Genomic DNA, 19,253 nt, shown 5'->3' on the forward strand with positions numbered 1-19,253 from the left:
CCAAAGCATACCATTCCTGGTCTTTCAGAAGCCATTAAAGAGGTATACTTACTGCTCTTTGTGTCATTGTCCCAGTCCCAGGCTTCCAAGATCAAGGTATATGACCGCTGTAAGCAAAGCAAAGGAGAAAGGTCATCAGCCCAAGGTTCATTTTGCTGTCAGATCAACCAATTTGTCCGTTTCATGCGTTAAAAATGAGTCTTCCTTACAGAATTTGAGGAAATTCATATAAAACAAAAACCACACCAAACCCTGCAACACAAATGGTTTCCAAGTGACAACTTACAGCTAATTTTGTGATCTTACACAAAAAGGTCACATCTTCATTCAAACTGCAAAAAGAGCCCATTGCTGAGGTCTTCATTTTCAACTAAGGCCAACATCTGTGGCACAGAAAACTCTGAACATAGCAGTTTACATTTTAGAATTGATTAATACAATTGCATTAAATGCTGCAGGACACCATACTGTATTAAGTGTGAAACCTCAAACCTGTTTTTCACCCAGCAAAGAAAAGAATCTGAGAACCCAGCCATCTTATCTGTCCCGAATAAGTCACCCCACAGAGCTGTATTGATGTACTGTATAGCATCTTCCTCCGTCACCACACTAAATACTTCAGTGAAATAGAAAATAACAAAACCCATATGAACTCATTACTGCTCAGATCCATCTTCAGATTGGCCAGGTAACATTTTGTTTGAAAGCAAACCAAAACAAAGGTAAGAAAATCCAACATGCAAAACTTTTTAAATGTTCAAGTGGAGAGCTACTCACAACTGAAGAAGGCTCAACAGGTAAAACATCGTGTTTCTCCTTTTCCTTAAAAATGTTTAATGCTCAGCAGGAAAAACTGAAAGCTGGACTTCGTCAGCCATTTAAACCATATGTATAAGGGAGAGGTATTAAACCCACTGACCCTGAAAAAAGTTCCCACTGGCGCTTTTTCAGAAAGAAAAACTCTTAACTGAACCTGTACTGTTCCCCCTGACTTGAAACCACAGTTCAGATTAGGATTCCCAAGAACAGGATTTGGAATCAGGGTTTTTTTTTACAAAACAAAGAAGAAAGGGGACTGAAAAAAGAGATCTTGAACAGAAAAGCAGGGTGCATTTATAGCCATAAGATACAAGAAATGGCTTCGTTATAAAGTAAATGTGCTTGCTGGCTTGGTTTCAATGGCTCCGTTGAAGGCGTAACAGATGTTCCTTATTTGACATGAAGACCGTCCCAGGACACAGAGGCCTCTGACCTGCTCCTCCCCTCGCTGTCTGCTGGGATGGCAGAGTGATGGGTCCCTAGCTACTGCAGGACAGTGCTGCTCCCACACACTCAGCCCTGATTAGCTGGATTAAGCGACAGCTGCCCACTTCAGGGGTAGAGGAGACTTCCAGAATTGTTGGAGGCCGTATACATCGCTTTCAGAGCGGACAGAGGAAAGGCCAAATTTCAAAGGATTCGTATAAAAAGATCTATTGTCAGGCTGAGGAAAGGTGGCTTCTTTGCCGAGCAAAAGTTCTTGTATTTAGAGAGCAGTTTCAGGAGCTCTCCAGTCCGAAATTCTTTTAATTTAATATTAGGCCCATTTTGTGAGAAGTTAGCGTGCAGGTCTACCTCCAAGATAAAAAAAAAAACAACAGAGAAACTGATAATTAGTTTGATTATTGGAGGCATGCAGTGTAATTGTTTAGGCTTGGAACCAGAGAACACCAGCTTGCAGAGGCAAGCACAGACCGCAGCTGGCTTCCCAGCCACACTAACACTAACAACAGGGTTTCTCTCTCCCCCCCTTTCTAGACTGCACTGCTGTGGGAGCCTGCAGCACAGCTTACAGGATCAAGTGTCTGAAAGGGACCCGATTTCTGGCGTGTTGTAGAACGCCAGGCTTCTATGTCAATGGCAATCCAAGTCTCGAGGTGTTCGGCTTAAATCTGCCCCACAATACACTGCAGCAGCTCTGAGATGACATCTCGTCACTTGGCTTCACACCTTGACAAAGGAAGTGAAGGGACCGAAGGAACTGCAGCGCATAGCAGAGCAGTCAACAGAATTCAAGAGGAAATATCAGGGATACCTCCCCAACTCATCAGGAATAACCAAAAATTACCATGAAAAAAATCAGACCAATTGCAGTATTCAATTTTAACTGGATGATAAATAAGTGATCCCCCCATGTTCCAACACATAGCAACTCCTGTGACAGCTCAGGAGCAAGTCATGATTTCAGTTTGTTTTATTTTACAAAAAAGAACTACTGAAGAGCAGCCTTGTGAAGCTATGGTACAGGAAAATCGGGCAGAAGGGAGGGCAATTTTCCACAGCGTGTGAAGTTTTATGATAAGGATTATGAACCCCCGTCCGGATACATTAGCTGAAGCCAGGCTGGGCAGTCAGCCATGGCTGCAGTCTTTGAGTACAGTCTCCGGAGAGCCCTGTTATCGGGCTCGGGGGCAGCTAACGCAGACACGATTACATGTTTTCCTGCATTTGCTGCAGGACTGTTCCGAAGGTACGGTATGCTTATCCGCAGGCAGTGACAAGGGTTTAAAAGGGCGGTGTGATAGTTCTGCAGACAGCCCTATAACCAGTCCTCCCATTCCAGCAACCCTGACTGTCCTTTAGAAAAATTCCCCAACGTGCACAGTTGTGCCAAGCCGAGCTGGAGCGACAACAGTTCCAGAGGAGGTTTCTTTTGATTTGAAAATGCAAACCAGTAAGATTTCGGGGAACCCTGTTAACTAAAACTGGGATTTCTAAGTACAGAAGAGGATGCTTTGTGAAATAATAAAAAAAAAAAACAAGAAAATGAAATCACACCAGTTCCTTTTGGGCGGTTACATGAGGAAATAGGAAGTAGAAAATGAATTTCCCCCCCATGGTGATTTATTACATTACAAGCCATTAAACAACATCAGTTTCTCTACTCTTCCTTTTCCAAGGTTAAATTGTCATTCCTCTTGCTCTTACGATTTTGCTCTTACTCCAGGTTTTTGGCAGCTCGCGGTCTCCTGTGCAGACCGAGATCTCACTAGTATCAAATGTCACAACTCCTTCCTGGCAAGACCCAGAAGGAGAAAAAAAAGAAGATGCTTGAAATCTGCAGAGGCTGCACATGCACAAAAAACGCACTGCCCGGCATTGTGATCCCACCCTCCCCGCGGCGGGGCCGGGTACAATCCGGATACACTGCACTCTTCTGTTATTTCATTCGGGACCGCCAAGGGTCACTGACCTTCTCATCGACTGCGCTAACTTCTCACCATCACTTCCGATAAAAGCCATGCCAGGCCCTATCAGTGCAACCGCAGCCACAGCTAGAGGTCTCACACGGCCTTATCTTCCAAAGCAGCACGGCAGAGCTTCCATTACACAGCAGATCCACTTTTGCCTTCTTCCTCAATTCTGTGTGGAGCTCACAAAGGGATGGGGGAGAGGTGTGTGGGGGGTAATCACAGCTCAAGGACTCTTCCCTTGGTGCAATACATGTCAGTTTCCTGTACTGGTCCTTCAGAGCAAGAGGCTACCAAAGATGGCTGCACAAGGAATCTCGGTGACATTCAACAGGAATGATCAAAATTAAAACAGTGCAGACACTTAACTGGTTTGTCAATAACAGTCATCTCTGAATAACACTCTTTTCCTGACCATTCTTCAGTGGGAATGTATATTAAAAAAAAAATCTATGATCCACTAAAACATTGCATCTCCACTTCCCTTTCAAGAGACAACAAGGGTTAGGATTCATTTCCTAATTTCCATGCAGAGTATCCACATTTACGGTTAACTGCACAGGGAATTTACTCTGTATAAAAAAACCAAAACTACATTCTAGAAAAGAGCCATTGGCTTGAGTTCAAGAACAGGGGTACATGCTGAAATAACTTTTTAACTGAAATGCAAAAGAAGCAGGAACATTGGTGTGATGCCCAGACAGAGAAAGGTGGAGCAGTGCTGATCAGAGCAGCCATCTTCCAGCCAACTTGAAGCTGAAAACATTCGATTTGTATGAACACGTCAAATGCATGATGTGCACATTTCAAAATGCCAATGGGATATGGGCATAAAGAACAGCGTTCAATCTGCCAAACTCCCACAGGACAGAAAGATTGAATTTGACTGCCAATGAAACACTACCCTCACACCTCTAAAGAGCTTTCCCCAGCCTGGGCCTGCTCAACATGTGGGCCTCTCAAGCCACTCCATTGCATTCCTTTGATAGAAGGAGTTGCTGAATTGCTATATGCATCATGTTAATTGAATTGAATTCAGGAGCTGACTGTAGCAAACATCTGCAGAGCAGTGGAAGGGCAAAGGGTTGAGTAGCTCTGCCCTGAACATTTCTGTCAACCAGCAGGGCATGAACAGCCCTGGTCATGGACTTACAACCTTCAGAAAGCCACTTAACAATAAAACTGTGAGCTGGCAACTGTATGTCCTAAATGAAATGTGGTTCCATTTGCGATTGCCATCTTTTCTGAGCAGGACGATATTCCAGACATCAGAAATATTAAAAGCCAACTGACTAAATGGCAACCTTTAATTAAGTTTGAGGACTTGTCACCACAGAGCCAATTAGGATATTATGGAGGATTGTTTGCCTCTAATTAGACTTTGACAAAGGCCATTCCCAAAGCAATATCATCACCCACTGAATAAAAGATGTGAATTAATTTCCAATTTTCTGCCGTTATTGGGGAGGGACCATCAATGTGTGCTTTAAGCTTGACAGGGCACTTTACTGGATTCAGTGTTCTGATGTAGTCGCGTCTGCAAGATACTGCAAGCTGCAACTAAAATAAAATTCTGACTGCAGCATCTCATCTTTGTATGTGTCAAAACCGCTCAACAGTCTCTCTCAACAATCCCCCTCCCCCCAGTTTTCTCACTCTCTCCAAGATATTAAAAAACAAACAATCCAGTCTCTTGAACCATCATTGTTAATATAACACGTTATTAACGGCACACACCCACCTCTTTTTAGAAGCATCCTCATCTGCATCAAGCACGCATTCCACAGAGATTTATGCACAGTGATGCTGGCCGCTCACATTTATCAATCAAATGTGAGAATTAACAAAAGGATGGGAAAATTTAAAATGCAGATCGGGTTGACCTTTCAGTTCCTCCACATGGGAACAGCATCATTTGCACAAGCCTGATTTTCATTTTTTTCTTTGTTACGTTTCCCAGACGAGCAAGAGAAGAACCCAATACCAGCTAACCAGTCAACCAGCACAGCCATGTTCAAGAAAGACAAGTCTAGACTTGGTCTCAGAGCATGCAGCACAAGGAGAGATGACCCCAGCAGGCTGAGGCCACCCCCTTTTGAAAGGTGGAAGAATAGCTCTCCAGGATCAGTCATACAGCTGTGAGGGACTCTTTCCTCCCACAGCATTAAAGGTTAAGACGGGCTTTAACTTGGGCACAACAAGGGCAGGGCCTCAGTTTATCTCAGCCATCTATTTTTTTTTAAAAAAAAAGATCAACAAACATAAATCCAGAACAGAAACACAGGAAAAGTGGAGTAGGACCCCAACCAGGGCTCTTCCATGAACCTGTTCAGGCACACAAGCACCTGATCTGCGTTTATAAAGCCTTTGCGGATTTTAACATCTCAGCCACGCCTTCTGCTCCCCCATCCCCAGGCCAGGAGACATTTCTACAAGGAGCCGAACAAAATAAAACCAGCGCAGTTTCTTTTTCTGGAAATGACTGAAATGAAAAAGCCAGTGGGAAATCCAACCTGGGCAATTATAAAACTGCTGAACAATCCCGTGGGTAACGGCAACAGCTGCCCTCACCAAATCCTGCACAGAGAATTGACTATAGGAAGCTAAACTGTCAGCTGGGTATGTTTCAATCAAAATTCAAGCATTCCGATTAAATGGGTTACTAGCTTCATATATTAGATTTTAAATCTCTTATTGTACAAAGTATAAGATGGCTCTTCCACCGTTGCTTCAATACAATTAGGGTGGTATACTTAAGAGCTGCTGTATGGGTGGTGTCTGGATTAGCTAGATCCCCTTTCAAAGAGGATGTGAATGCCCTTGTTCCTTCATCATTATACAGCAGATTCAAAGGCTAAAGAACCCTTTGTTCCTGAAGATCTTCCCAGAAGCAACCGAAGAGAGGAAAATAAAAACAAAACCTATGGTAAGATATCAGATCCCCACTGCAAAAGAATCATTGCAGGATCCTGTCACTGGAAAAACAAACATGCAATTAAAAGATTGGGCCCATCACACATTTGCCCAGCTACATAAACAATTCCCACCCCCAATATGACTGACATCTCCACAGACAAACACCACCACCCCCACCACCACCTTCTTCTCGACATGATAAAGCAGACAATAGCCATGTAAAGGTTATTGTTACACTGAAAGGCACAACAACAAAAGACTTAAAGGAGCTGACAAGCTCTCTTTTCTGAGGAAAACCGGTAAGTGATATTCACGCAAAAGCGCTTTTACCAACTTGCACAGCCCAAAGCCACGCTTCTGGAAATCATACCAGTACACGTTTTGCAGCTGTCCCCCAACACATCTGTGGCAACGTGTGTGTACCCCCTGGCCTAAAAGGTCTGAAGGAAGATGTCTACCTTACCTAATGGTGGAGGAAGGGGAAAATCAAACTTATATCCTGACATCACCTGGTTTCTAAAATGACTAAGGTTGTAAGGGAATGATGTATGCGAGCTGACTGGCTCTGCCCCAGGTTTCTTCAGCGTTAACTAAAACCGACATCTGCGCGCAGGGGCTGAGGGTCAGGACCACCACAGACTCATTCCGGTCAGCTTCTGCAGAAAAGGGGAAGTCCGGAAATGGCAACCCAAATTGTTAAAAGATGCACTAACCTGCCAAAAACAGGTGTAAACGGCACCTGCTTGGAAGGGGAAAAACACCACTATCCCTGCATAGTGCAAGATTGGTTAAAAAAAAGAACATTTGAAAAATAAGGGTCTAAGCCAATGATCATTCAATGCAATAATCTTTAAAAGGGTTTCTGACACCTTGAACGCTTACCCAATAAATTAAAGGTAACCGAGTTCAAACGAATACCTACCGACATCCCTTTTAATTATATTAATTCCTTGCTCTTACAGAGCACCTATCTGTCAAATCCTAACTGTGAGTGCTTTGGTGTGTAGTTGATCTTGATATGGCTGTTAGTAAAAGGAATGTTTAAGTCCAGTAATATAGATGAACATACCATTTTACTCCTGCCTAAGGACAGTATGTTTTTGGTCTAAGAAATTCCATTTCTCTGTTGAGAGCTCTCTTTGCTTTTTTACAATTTCATGACAACTGAAGAGGAATATATCTTTGTCATTTCTGAGTTTTAGCATTGCATCTGCCTCTTCATTTAAAAAAAAATGAATGGGAAACTAAGTACATTTACCTGTTGATGAACTGCAACTTATTGTGGCAGGGCTGTATCTACCATTTTAAAACATAATTGAGCAGTTAAACCCAGCAAAACAGCTTTGCACATCATATCACATACACTTAACCTGCATAGGAGAAGGGTTTTGGAATTAAAAGAACATGCCTTTTTCTTGATTATTTTTCCTAATTATGCATTTCTTAGGATGTGGCAAATGTCAGCTTGTGAATAGCTACATAGCAAACCAAACGATGCAAATCTCTTATAGCTTGGATTGCTGTTTGAGAAATTAAATCCCAAGTATTAAGTAATACTATATTAATGGTTATATTCCAAATATCAGGGAGCATTGTACTGGGCTATATAGTAATGCATTACATTAGATCATAATTATGTCAACTGTTCATAGTACATAGTTTGAATCCATCATTCCCTACTTGACTACTATACAGTACATACTGTACAAACTATCATGTTGCTACTATGCCAACATGTGCATCAACACACAGACTCAGACTCCTCCCTTTGTGAGCTAATTAATCAATGGGGTCCGAGAGCAGAGAGATGACTCCCCTCCCCCAGCACCACTCACACTCCTGACACAGTTTCAGCACTAGATCAGGACATGTGTGAGAAAATACCCAATCGTTCTCACAATGCATGAGCAAGCAAAAGACATGCATTGCATCTCATAGCCCGATGCTTGTACGTCCACAAAGGAGTGAAAAAGAAAAAAAAAAAGCTCATGGAGAACACTTCAATCTAATAAAAAGGAAAACATTCCCAAAGAGGTATTTTAAAGAGAAGCCTACACTGAATTGAATCATCCTTTAAAATAATGCAAAATACAATATTTGTGATGAGCCATCAAACAGCTTTTAAATGCCATTTCATTTGGATCCATCAAATACCAATATCCTCTCATAGCAGGGAGCAAAGGATTTTGCAGCAAGGATTACTAAACAGTGCTTCAGTTGAAGATCCCAAGGTGCCAGAGATCAATATGAGCTGGAGACAGCAGATGATCAGGGGCAACAGTGGTACCAGAGGGTTTACTGTAACTACCTCAGCATAATGAATATTCACATCTTCACTGTCAATAACATGGTAACTCAAAAGATTTAATTAGTAACAGGAAACTGCACAATCGTATAATATCAGTCTACTTTATTTCTGAAACATTTCCAATCTCATAGACCTGCTCTTGGTAGATCAGAATCTGCCTCCATGAAGCTCCTGTCTATGTGCAGGTGACACCTGGACAGTGTTAATTCTGCAGCAGCAGAAGACTGGCTCTTCGGCTGCAGTAGCGTTTAGTGCTGTGTGGCCCTGAGCCCTCCAGCAACTGCAACCAACTGGCAGAAGAAGAGCAGAGCAATATGCATCACATACATTGCCCCCTGATTAACCATAACATGATTAATATGGCAGCGAAATCCTAAAACCCAGAACGAACTGCAAATGGAATCAGATCAATTTCCCCCCCAACCTAAACAACTTTGACTTTGCCCAATAACAGAGGAAAGGCTATAAGCACTGTTGGATGACCGGTAGGGGGGGCCCTGCCCTCGGCCCAGGATTAAACTAATTCCCAAGCAGAGTGACTGGGGACACTGGGGTGCGTGCAGGAGGTGCCATCGTTTGGAGACGCTAAACACGGGTCCTGGCACTTTAAAGAACCCATGGCACTAACGGCACGAGGATGGGCGTTAACCCTGCTTTCCTGGCTAAACTCCACTCTGGGACAGGGGACAGTACAATCTTGCCCCCCCCCCCCCAAAAAATCCACTTTCATTCACTTATCTGCCTGACCTCCTGTGCAGTGTGTTGCTGGTGCACCTTGGCCTCCCTGTTCCACCCAGGTGGGGGATAAAGTGCGTTCCCCTCCCACATAATGTATCCAATCCTCCCCTTTCCCTGTAAATGTCCATCCTGATCTATTAAGTCTGGTGAGATTTGTGTACTAGGCAGCACTTGTCCCAGCACGAAAACTGCTGATTTATTCCTCTTTTGACAAGAGGACCTGAGGGTCAACTATAATTATTCAATACAATTACCTTAAACTCCCACAGCTGCATGGCATCAATTCAATACAGTGCACCTAACGTAATAGGAACACTCTACCTAGAAGCAAATGACACGTTCATTGTTTGTCAAAAGAAATATTAAAGCATATTAGTGCCCCCTCAAGCAGACAAAATGAACAGAATCAATCACGCTAAGAAATGAGTAAAACTAAAACCATGCTGTAGCTAAACTGAGCTAAAGCATAAGGCACAGCAGTAAATAAGATGGTGAAACATACTACTGTGCATCCATAATACACTTTTACAATACACAGTGGCACGCAATTTATAAAATGAAGGCTTTTGAGTCTTAAAATGTAAACTCACAATTCATGTTTTGGCTTTGAATAGGAAAATTAATATCCCATGTAAAATACTGGGGAAAGGCAGCTTAGGCTTGACATTATTCAAGGACATACAGTAAGCACAGTTAGTCACAACCTAGAGAGTGTGGTGAAAGCTCCACAGCTCAAAGGCAGGAGGAATGAGGTGTGTCCTGGCTCAGCAGAGAAAGATCAGGGCCACTGCAGCTCAGGGCACTTGTTAAAAGGACATCAAATCTTAAGGTGCTTGCGGGGAAAACCTAAACTTCACAGTAAAAAAAGTACTGTCCAGAACCTGTCTAACAATTATTCAAAAGAGATCAGCTTTGGGGAAAAAACAGAAAGCAGCTCACAATTATACCGAGTTTGTCAGCAACAGGACTGACGTGACACCAAAACTTCTAGAGAGCATTCGCCTACCTTTCTTACACGCGATGCAGTGATGCTCACCACAACAGACAAATGCACGCATGCATTGGCACAAACTTTATTAAGCAAACTCAAGGCTACAGATCTGTATGGAAGTATTCAAATGGCTCAGCAGTGAGAAACAACCCAAAGGAAAAATAAAAATCTGAAAACTTTTCCTAAGCATCAACTGGAACTCGGATCACTAAATGAAGTCCCTGTGAAAATTCTTAAAAATATCTCCCCATGATCAAGGCATTCAGTAAGAACAAAGCACAGTCTTAAAGCTAGCATTCATTTTATTTCAGAGGAAGATGTTACAAGGACCCCAACGGCCCCGGGGTTATGAATAAGAAAATGAAAATTGAACTGAGACACAAAAGGCCATTTTGTTCAGCTAAGAAGCTCCAATTAACTACACAGAAATGCTTGCAAAACATTCTGGGTCCTGCCAGTCTCTTCTAGCAATACAGGACACTGATGCGGTCACAGAATAGGATTTCTAAAATCTGCAACAGGCAGAAGAGTTCATTCTTCCAAACTAACCTGAGGAGATGAAATTCAAAAGCATATACAGTACCAACCCCTCAGTAAAGCCAAGAACACAGGTCTTGAACACAAGGCCCAGAAGCAATCCAGTTCTGGCTGGGGGCTATGCATGGACACCACAGGCTTGGGTCCTGCTTTGTCCAAACAGAAAATTAATGAAGGTGTTTAGCTGGGAAGGAGTAACCAGCCGTCCCCGATTAATTCAAAATCAATAGAGTGATCAGTGTTGGGTTTCATTTCCAAGTACAGTGCAACCACAGCCCTGCTCCCAGGTGACATCCTCACAAGTGGCTGTTTTCTGAAAGGCCGGTCCAGGGGGGTAGATAATTGGTTACTAAAGGACTATTAAGCGGTTTCCTAGCAACCCTCAGCAAGCCTCCAATCAAGTATGACTGAAGCTGTCATTTAGCCTTGAAGGGCTGTGCCCCCTCCATTTAATGGAAGGTTCCAACTGCCATTACCACCATAAACAGGGTCATTTTCACTGCAGAAAAAAAGGCTCACTGACAATTCAGCTGAGAGTTGCTTCCAATCTCTCACAATAACAAAAAGGAGCTGCGTTTATTAGACCACTACAGCTGCTGCTGCTTTACCCTCTATTCATAAGCACAGGCAGACAAATTCACAAGATAGTATGTCGCTTTTCCGTCAACAGAGCGCACTGGAAAAAAAAAATCTAACACCTTCGCTACGTACATTAAAGGTACTCATTTAAAATCTGTTTTAGATGCACCTACAGTACAACCTCCCAACATTTTTTATTCTACCACATTTGCTGTGGTTTCGCAGGTTTATCCCATAAACCGCAAGAAAAAGTTATTTACTTAAATGCAACAAGCATGCAATTTAAGAACTCCATTGGGTAAGACCCAGAACATCAATTTCTCCAAGATAACCGACCTGACTGCTTCTTTTCTCACTTCTCCCTAAATGTAAAACCCTCTCAAGTATGAAAGCAATGCTTTGAGGCACTCAGCACAAGACATTATGTGGAAAGTAATGCTGGCTCTCTGCTTCAAGTGAACTTAACAGTACTAATTTAATCGCTTTCGTCTACTTTCAGGTACACAGCAAAACAGGAGTCACCCACCTAATGGGTACAGTATGTAATGGCAGAAAGTGGCATCAAAAAATGACTCCACGGTTATTCACATGTATATATAAAAGATATCTATAATTCAAAGAGCCAGATGTGTGAACCTTTATTTTGCACGCTCTCCGTGAATGTCCTCAAGTGATCCCAGAAGTCACCCCTCATCATTGAGCACACAATGCTTTAGGCCTAAGCAAACTTGCGACGCATTCCCAATATTGGAGCTAGTACCTGGTGGAATTCAAGACCTGGGGAAGTTACATCCATCATGGTGGAAAAACTGATTTACATACACACTGTGCTCTATGGTATTGGAAACCATGTCAGGACCTAGTCTGCTATGCTGTTATTTGCCTGTTCAGATCACCCGTGTCACAGATATGCCTTTTCTAACTCCACAAGTGCCAAAACACACTCCAACATGGGGGAACAATTCAAGAACCACAACAGCCTTCCACCAGGGGGCACTTAATCCTGTCATCTGCTTATGATTTAAAAAGAAAGACGTTTCAAACGATTAAAAAAAACAAACAAACAAATGCACCCCAATTGTGCACTTAGTAATAGATGTCATACATTTTCACAATTATTTTATCGCCGTGCTGAAGTGGCAGGTTATGGATTCTGTGGCCGAGCATGATGGGCCAGATGAGTGTACATTAAGGGAGAGTGTTTCTCCTGCTGTCATATTTCTAACCAGACACTGTGCAACGGGTGTTGTACACACATGGGAGAAGTTTAACCGGTCATCTTGCAGAACACACCACGTCAAGAGGAAAATGAATAATCCCGCCCAACAGGTGGCAGACCGCTAATCTCTATAGGGAGCTACATATCCCTTTACAATACACTGCGGATTCCATTACACTGCGTACACTTCACTCGCATTCCCTGGCTAAAACAAAAACTTGTGCCAAGAGCACAAACTACAGATAAGCCCCCCCACCGAATTTGTTAATGATGATGGACTAACTCTCGATGTAACACTGCAGGTCTAGTTCTCTTTCTAACTTTGGATTGTTGTTGCTAAAAGACGGGTGTGCTTTCTGATGGCTACCGATCCAAGACACAGACGGGCAGAACGAAACGCACTCAAACCAGAAAACCGGCGTTGAGTATAATACGTGCTGTGGCGCGCAAACATGGGAACGGGAAAAAAAAAATCAAGACCCCATGCGAAATGTTTTGTCAGGACTGCTTCCTGCCTTTTCTAGACCCTCCGCTTCCGATATATTACATTTTTAAGTCTATACAGTTTCAAGGCGGGGGGGGAGCATGTTGGAACACGTAACTTAATCACGGATTAATTAATAATCAGGGATGACCCTCTCCGTTTGAAGTGAACCGACAGCAAACTAAGGTGTGGCGAGCTCAGAACCTGAAAGGTGTTCCGTTACCACTAACGGAACAGTGTGCCCACACTGTCAACAGACTCAGCTGACAGACTCCGGCGAGCCCTCTCCCCGCTCGTTCGGGCGTCCTTCCAGACCTGTAAACAAACACTACTCGCTTCAATCTTCATAATGCGAGCGGGGGAAACTACGAGACCGCCCGCCTCGGATTCCTTCATTTACTGCAGACACTATAATCACGGAAAGCAAGACCTAGTTGGGGAGGGGGGAAAAAATAATAACATAAAAAGGGAGAAGTTTACGGTGACGGGTGGGTGATAAAGTCAAAAGGTTTCTGGGGGGGGGTTAACCGCTACCTTCCTCTGAGGAAGAACTGCGCCCCGAGCCAGTAGTTCACTTTGACGCAGTGGAAAAATGAAAGAGAGCTCGGAAAGGAGGGACAGGGAAGGTTGATCTAGCTTGAAGACCCCGGAGACGACAGGGAGAATTTGGTCAGATCCGAACGCTTGAAGAACAAGCCGAGCACGGGTTATGAATCCTGCTGGATGCTCTCTCCCCAGATACAACGTCTCGATTTCCAACTCTTTCCACAGAGGAATACCTGCCTCCCATCTCAGACCCGGCGTCTTTAACAGCAGTCTGAGATACATTAGCCTTCAGATTTCCTCTGAAACTCTCCGATTGTCACCCTTTTTCATGTAGGAGTTACGTTTTTTCGTGACCTACCTCAGAGCTGCCTTAAGAGATAGCATTGCGCAGCATGTTTCTTCCGTACAGAAGAGTAGTTTTCCTCACATTTTAATGCTTATACTTATACCGAAATGAAGAGACGTTTTTACTGAAACGGTACCAATTTCCTCAAATAGTATGACCACTTCTCACAGACGTTATGTCTATTCGTCGACAAAAAAGGCAAACGTACACCTTATTTTGCAAAGAAACATTACAAAGCACCACATTAAAAGGAAAAAAAGAAACCAAGAGAGAAACCCGTTCTTTTATAATGCAGACACATTTCCAGACGAATTGGAGAGTGTTCTAGAAACCCGGCACCGTACAGCACCAGGTGCGCGAGTGCACGGCAAACGCTGGATTTCGGGAAGTCTCCTAACCTACGCCAGCACGCGCACCCTCCTCAGCCTGGCCAGTCGCGCGCACCTCTCCAGCCAAGGAGACAGCGCGAGAAGCACCGGGCAGCCAGGAACGGCCTCGTCTGCAGGGCGCTAACAGTAAGGTAGCATGTGCAAAGCAGTGCGGAAAATACTGCTGTGAAGGCAAAAAGCATGTTGTTGTGTGGTGAATGACCCCCCCAAAAAAATAATAATAAAAACGTTCACGAATTAAGAGATGAAGTATACTGTACAATGAGCACACTGATAAACAAAAGTCACTGTAGCTCCGTCTTCTCCGTAGTATACGCCTAACATCACGAATACATATTACTGGAACTGGAATCGACAAGAACAGAACCTTAGTCTATTGGCCACGACGAGAGTGCAAGCAATTGCTTAACTGGTCGCAACAGGCGCACCTGAACACAAAAACACATCTTCACTGGAGGTCAACGCCACACTCCATTACCCTATCGGACGGTACCCAATAAACATATTATAGAAAGGATACCAGACTAAATTTCTCCAACATCCCAATACTGCGAGAACACCCAGCTGCGGGCACAACAATTGTGAACAAGCAGTCACCGACCGCGGGCCAAAGTAACTCCAGTCGGTTACGTTGCGAAAACTCCACATTTCAACATAGCCTATCTTGAACAGGGGAGGACGGGCGGATAACTTACCGGCCAGGAGAAATTTAAAGGAATTTTGATCTTGCCGGCGTCTTCGATTTTTTTTTTATTGCCCTTCGAGCTCTTAAAAGAAAACGTATTTCCACCCAGGACGGCAGTAGATCCAGTTCCGTAGCTACACGGGCCCGTGGTGGAGACCTGCGACTGGAATTCCTTTAAACACAATTTAAAGTAAGTATCGCACTCGTCCCGCGTGCAGCGCCGGTTCTGGGAGTTCCTGGTCCCGTCACAGCAGTCCCCGTCCGACAGCTCGCCGTTCACATTCTGTACGGTAATCAACTGCAGCTCGAAATAGCCCTTGGAATGGGACACCTAAAAATAAAATTAAAAAATGGAAAAATATCAAAACTAATTTAAGAGCCTCCGGGGGGGCGGGGGGAGAGAGAGAAAAAAAACACACTGGCAACAGCGTAACACAGCTTCTATCAACAGCGGTTCATGGCGCGACAGGAGCGGCGGTGAGATCTTAAATTTGTGCCTGGTATCGGTTTGATATAAAAGATCACCAACTCGCTGCTGCGTTTCAGATGAACCCCCCTAATTGTTACTGTAAGGCTAAGTCTGAGCAGCAAGCTGTAAATTGTGCCGTTTCAGTGTCGTTAACCAGCACCTTTTTTTAAAAAAAAACAAACAAAAAATGCACTTTGCTGCAATACAGAAATTAACTGCAGAGCAAACTTCGAAGCCCGAGCAGGCATTGCGTGACATCAGGATACAAAACCCAATTTAAACTGGAATTTCATTTCAACCTTCAGATAGAATTACGGGATCACATGCTTCAAAGGCAGGCGGCTGCGTAATTTAATTTGTTGTTGTTGTTGTTGTTGTTGTTGTTTTTTTTAATCCAACTATTTCAATATTTCATAAATGAAGGATCGCTACAAAATTCGAAGAAAACAAACTTTTGCGCTATCCGTTAACATCAAGTGAGACGTTATGGGCGCGTTTAATTCTATTCGGTTTAATTCCCCAGCAGTGGTATTTTCTAAAATAGCAGCATTTTTTACCTTAGTCCACAACGATAACAGCAGGCACGCTATTGAAAGGCAATTCGTAATCCTTATACAATTCCACATGCCTCCGATTAATTAGCTTATCATGTGAGAAAGAAACCCGAAAGATTAAAAAACAGCCGTTGACCGGCGACAGAGTCCTCCGCTCCTGGCATGCAAGGTTCGAAATCGTCACCTATTTCTACAATCTTTTCAAATGGAAGAGAAACATGAGATGTAAAGCGCACTGATGGTCCAGCCCGTACACTCTCCCTCCGTCAAATCACTCCACAGCAACTGATATGTTTCGCTGCTAAACGAAGCCTAAGGATGTGTTGCTGATTGGCAGCTGAACAAACCATTCACGGACCCGTGTGCCTACATATCATGAAGATCTTCTATAAACCAACCAAAAACACAGTAGGCGGAGTGCAGCTTCAACTTCGTGTCGCTCCGGCGCATTGTGTGCTAAGACGAGACATGATGAGTTATTTTTACGACGGCAGTGGTACTGCAGAACTAAAGAATTGTTCCCCGGACTGTTTCTGCTGCCTGTAGAAAACGGCTAGTTCTGTCTGCGCCCCGCTAATTTGAAAACTCGTGCACTTTTTATTTTTAAACGCCATCGCTCTCCCTGTTCAGAGTCATGCATTTAGGTTGTGTGACTTAAAAAAGGATTCCTAGTGATTAGCATTATTAATTGCTTCGCTCTTTGCAAGTGGGGTAGTTAACTGTCAATTAGATTAAGCGTTTTTTAAAAGCCCTCGTGTTTCCTCCCAATGAATGGATACAAAAAAAAATAAGTGCGCTTCAAACATTTTCATAATCTAATCATTCCGTCGAGGAAAGATTTCCAGCCCGAAATGTTCATTTACAGATTCTGAAATCCTACCTGCGTCATCCACCGTGTTGACCTCATTGACCTACGAAACGTTTGAAGATGGGGATTTTTATTTCAGGGTGCATTTTGGAATAAAAGTCAAATACATTCATTTACAAAGATTCATGCTAGCGGAAAATTGTTTATTTTCTCTTGACGAAATGATATGCTACTGAAAAAGATTGATTTCAGTACGCCCCAAACTCTTGCTTATTAACTAAATTGTACCCATACTCTGAAGTATTTTAAGCTTGCGTATTACAAATTTCTAGTTTGTATCTGTTGCGCTGCGTCTGTTCATCCGTGTTACTATTGCTTCGGCGTTGTGATAGTAATAAATATATTGTTTTATTGAAGTGTACTGCAGCTTCCTGTAGTCTCTATACCCCAGGCTCCAGATCATTGTGGACCACAGCCTTCTTGTAAAATATGTGGCTCTCAGCGCCCTCTTCTGTACTTTAAGATATTCGTAATCACAACTACATGGAGAAAAGCTGTGTTTAAGTGAACACGGCTCACTTTTTTTTCTCTTTTTTTTCAGGAGTAAAAGTACGAACACCACCAGAAATGGTAACTTCTATAATGTATGGAACACAGAATCATGTTGGAAGAACAAATTTAAACCCTAAATGCATTCAGTGCTGATTTATTTTAATGTGCTGTACAAGGAAATATGCTATGGGATAGAATAGAATATTTCTTGCTCATTTCCTTTACTGCAGAATAATTGGTTGGGAAACAAACAAAGTTTGTGAATCTGAAAATCCATATAAATTACTTTTAACTTTACTTTTCATCCTTAAAAAAGGATTCATTAGGATTTGAAAGTGTGCACTCTTTGCCTTTGAGTTTAAATGTTCATTGCTCTATTTTTTTTTTGAAGAGGAGATATTTCCAAGATTGTGGTAACATCTTTAGGTCATTTTTTAAACTGTACTCTATACCTCTGATGTATAGCTATGATACTGGAAGTTTAGAGTGTGTCTTCCACAGATGCATGAACTCAGCAGTGAAATTGCTGAGTTTTTCTTTGAAGCAAACAGGGTCGGTGGCTCCTTCCATTGTTGTGAGGCTTTGCAAACAACTTTATCTGCACCTTGTGGTCATTAATGGCTTCTGACCTTGTTTCGGGATGAAAGGACAAAGGCTTTTTGGGCCACTGGAAAGATGAAGACGGACTCAGTGTTTTCAGCCTTGAGACTAATTATACCGTTTCAGTGAGAAAGTTGCTTTGACAACAGGAGATCCTCTCTCCCTGCTGCTCAGATTTCACCTGGCAGCTCTTGGCTGTACATGAGAGATGGTGGCCACAGTTGCAGAGGAGGAACGAGCAGTGCCTACAGTACCTGTCTGACTGGCAGGAGCTGTACTCAGACCAGTGTGACACGCTACAGCATTGTAGCGCTCATGCATCCTTCAACACCATTCTAAACACGTTTAACTGCCTAAAGCTCATATTCACCTGAAGGTTTTAATGTGACACCAATGTGCCTCATGCATTGTCTTTGGTAAAAGTTCAAAATGTATTTCCATTTGGATTTATTTGACTTTAAATTAATTAAATTAAAAGACGTGCAAGTGAGGGGAGGGCATTGGGAAACTCTTGTTCACTTGACTGCTTTTTGGGTTCAATAATTTTGTGTCTACTTACACTGCACCTGTGTAGAATACTGCATCTCACTAACAAATCTGCAAACGTTAGGTTGCGTTGTGGAAGATGAAGAATAGCGAGGATGGGGTTAACCTCTGGGAAAAGAAAAGTGATTTCTACACCTCATTTATATTTTATTGTTGCTCCTTGGGGAACTGCACAGATTCATGATTCCTCACCAGTCCCCTTTAATCTTATGTGTCTTATTCCCTGACCTAGTTTATAAAACATGAAATAAATTAGACCAACAGATCTAAAACAACTCAAAATTTAAAGTAGTGACAAAAGCAGACATCTAAAGATGTGCTTGTTTCCAATAGGTGTCTCTGGGGAATTATTTTGGTGCAGGGTTTATAACTAGGCAGACTGCATTGCATGGGAATTCTTAAGTCCAAAAAGGAGCACAGAAAAGTCATCACCAATGACATACAGAGACAGAACTAGGAAGTGAAGTATTTTGTCTGCTTCTTATCAGAAATCCATGTAGCCGGTGAGAGTCTGCAGGCATATGAGCATAAAAAGTGACAAATTAGGTCCATCTTTCTCATTTGATACATGCCTTATGTTCTAAACACTCTGCCTCTTTAATGATCCCGCAGAGTCCACAACAACCACATGACACAGGAGCTGGTCCAAGATCTTCACAATCTCCTGTGTAAGAAAGGGGTGGCCCTAAGCTTAATTTTCCACTTGAGTCCTAAGAAGCTTGTGTTACTGCTGATCTTGAAGAAGTCTCTGCTTTA

General features: G+C 42.9%; 1 protein-coding gene across 3 annotated transcripts in view; it reads right to left on the reverse strand.

Moving 5' to 3' along the window:
• Positions 1 to 17,026, reverse strand: part of jag2b (jagged canonical Notch ligand 2b) — a 45,082-nt gene extending 28,056 nt beyond the window's left edge. Inside the window, exons 1-3 of one of the 3 annotated variants that reach the window (XM_088647876.1) lie at positions 16,872 to 17,026; positions 14,979 to 15,299; positions 53 to 107 (exon numbers count right to left, since the gene is read on the reverse strand). In XM_088647876.1, the coding sequence (XP_088504002.1) occupies positions 53 to 107; positions 14,979 to 15,299; positions 16,872 to 16,898 (403 nt within the window). In that variant the 5' untranslated portion in view covers positions 16,899 to 17,026. Of the gene's footprint in view, positions 1 to 52; positions 108 to 14,978; positions 15,300 to 15,994; positions 16,368 to 16,871 lie in introns of those variants that run through there. The other 2 variants (XM_088647874.1, XM_088647877.1) reach the window with 2 other exon arrangements.
• Positions 17,027 to 19,253: the final 2,227 nt, after the last annotated feature.

This window comes from Lepisosteus platostomus, chromosome 10 (genome assembly GCF_059453375.1).
Source record: "Lepisosteus platostomus isolate fLepPlt1 chromosome 10, fLepPlt1.hap1, whole genome shotgun sequence".
In the NCBI taxonomy this organism is placed as follows: domain Eukaryota; kingdom Metazoa; phylum Chordata; class Actinopteri; order Semionotiformes; family Lepisosteidae; genus Lepisosteus; species Lepisosteus platostomus.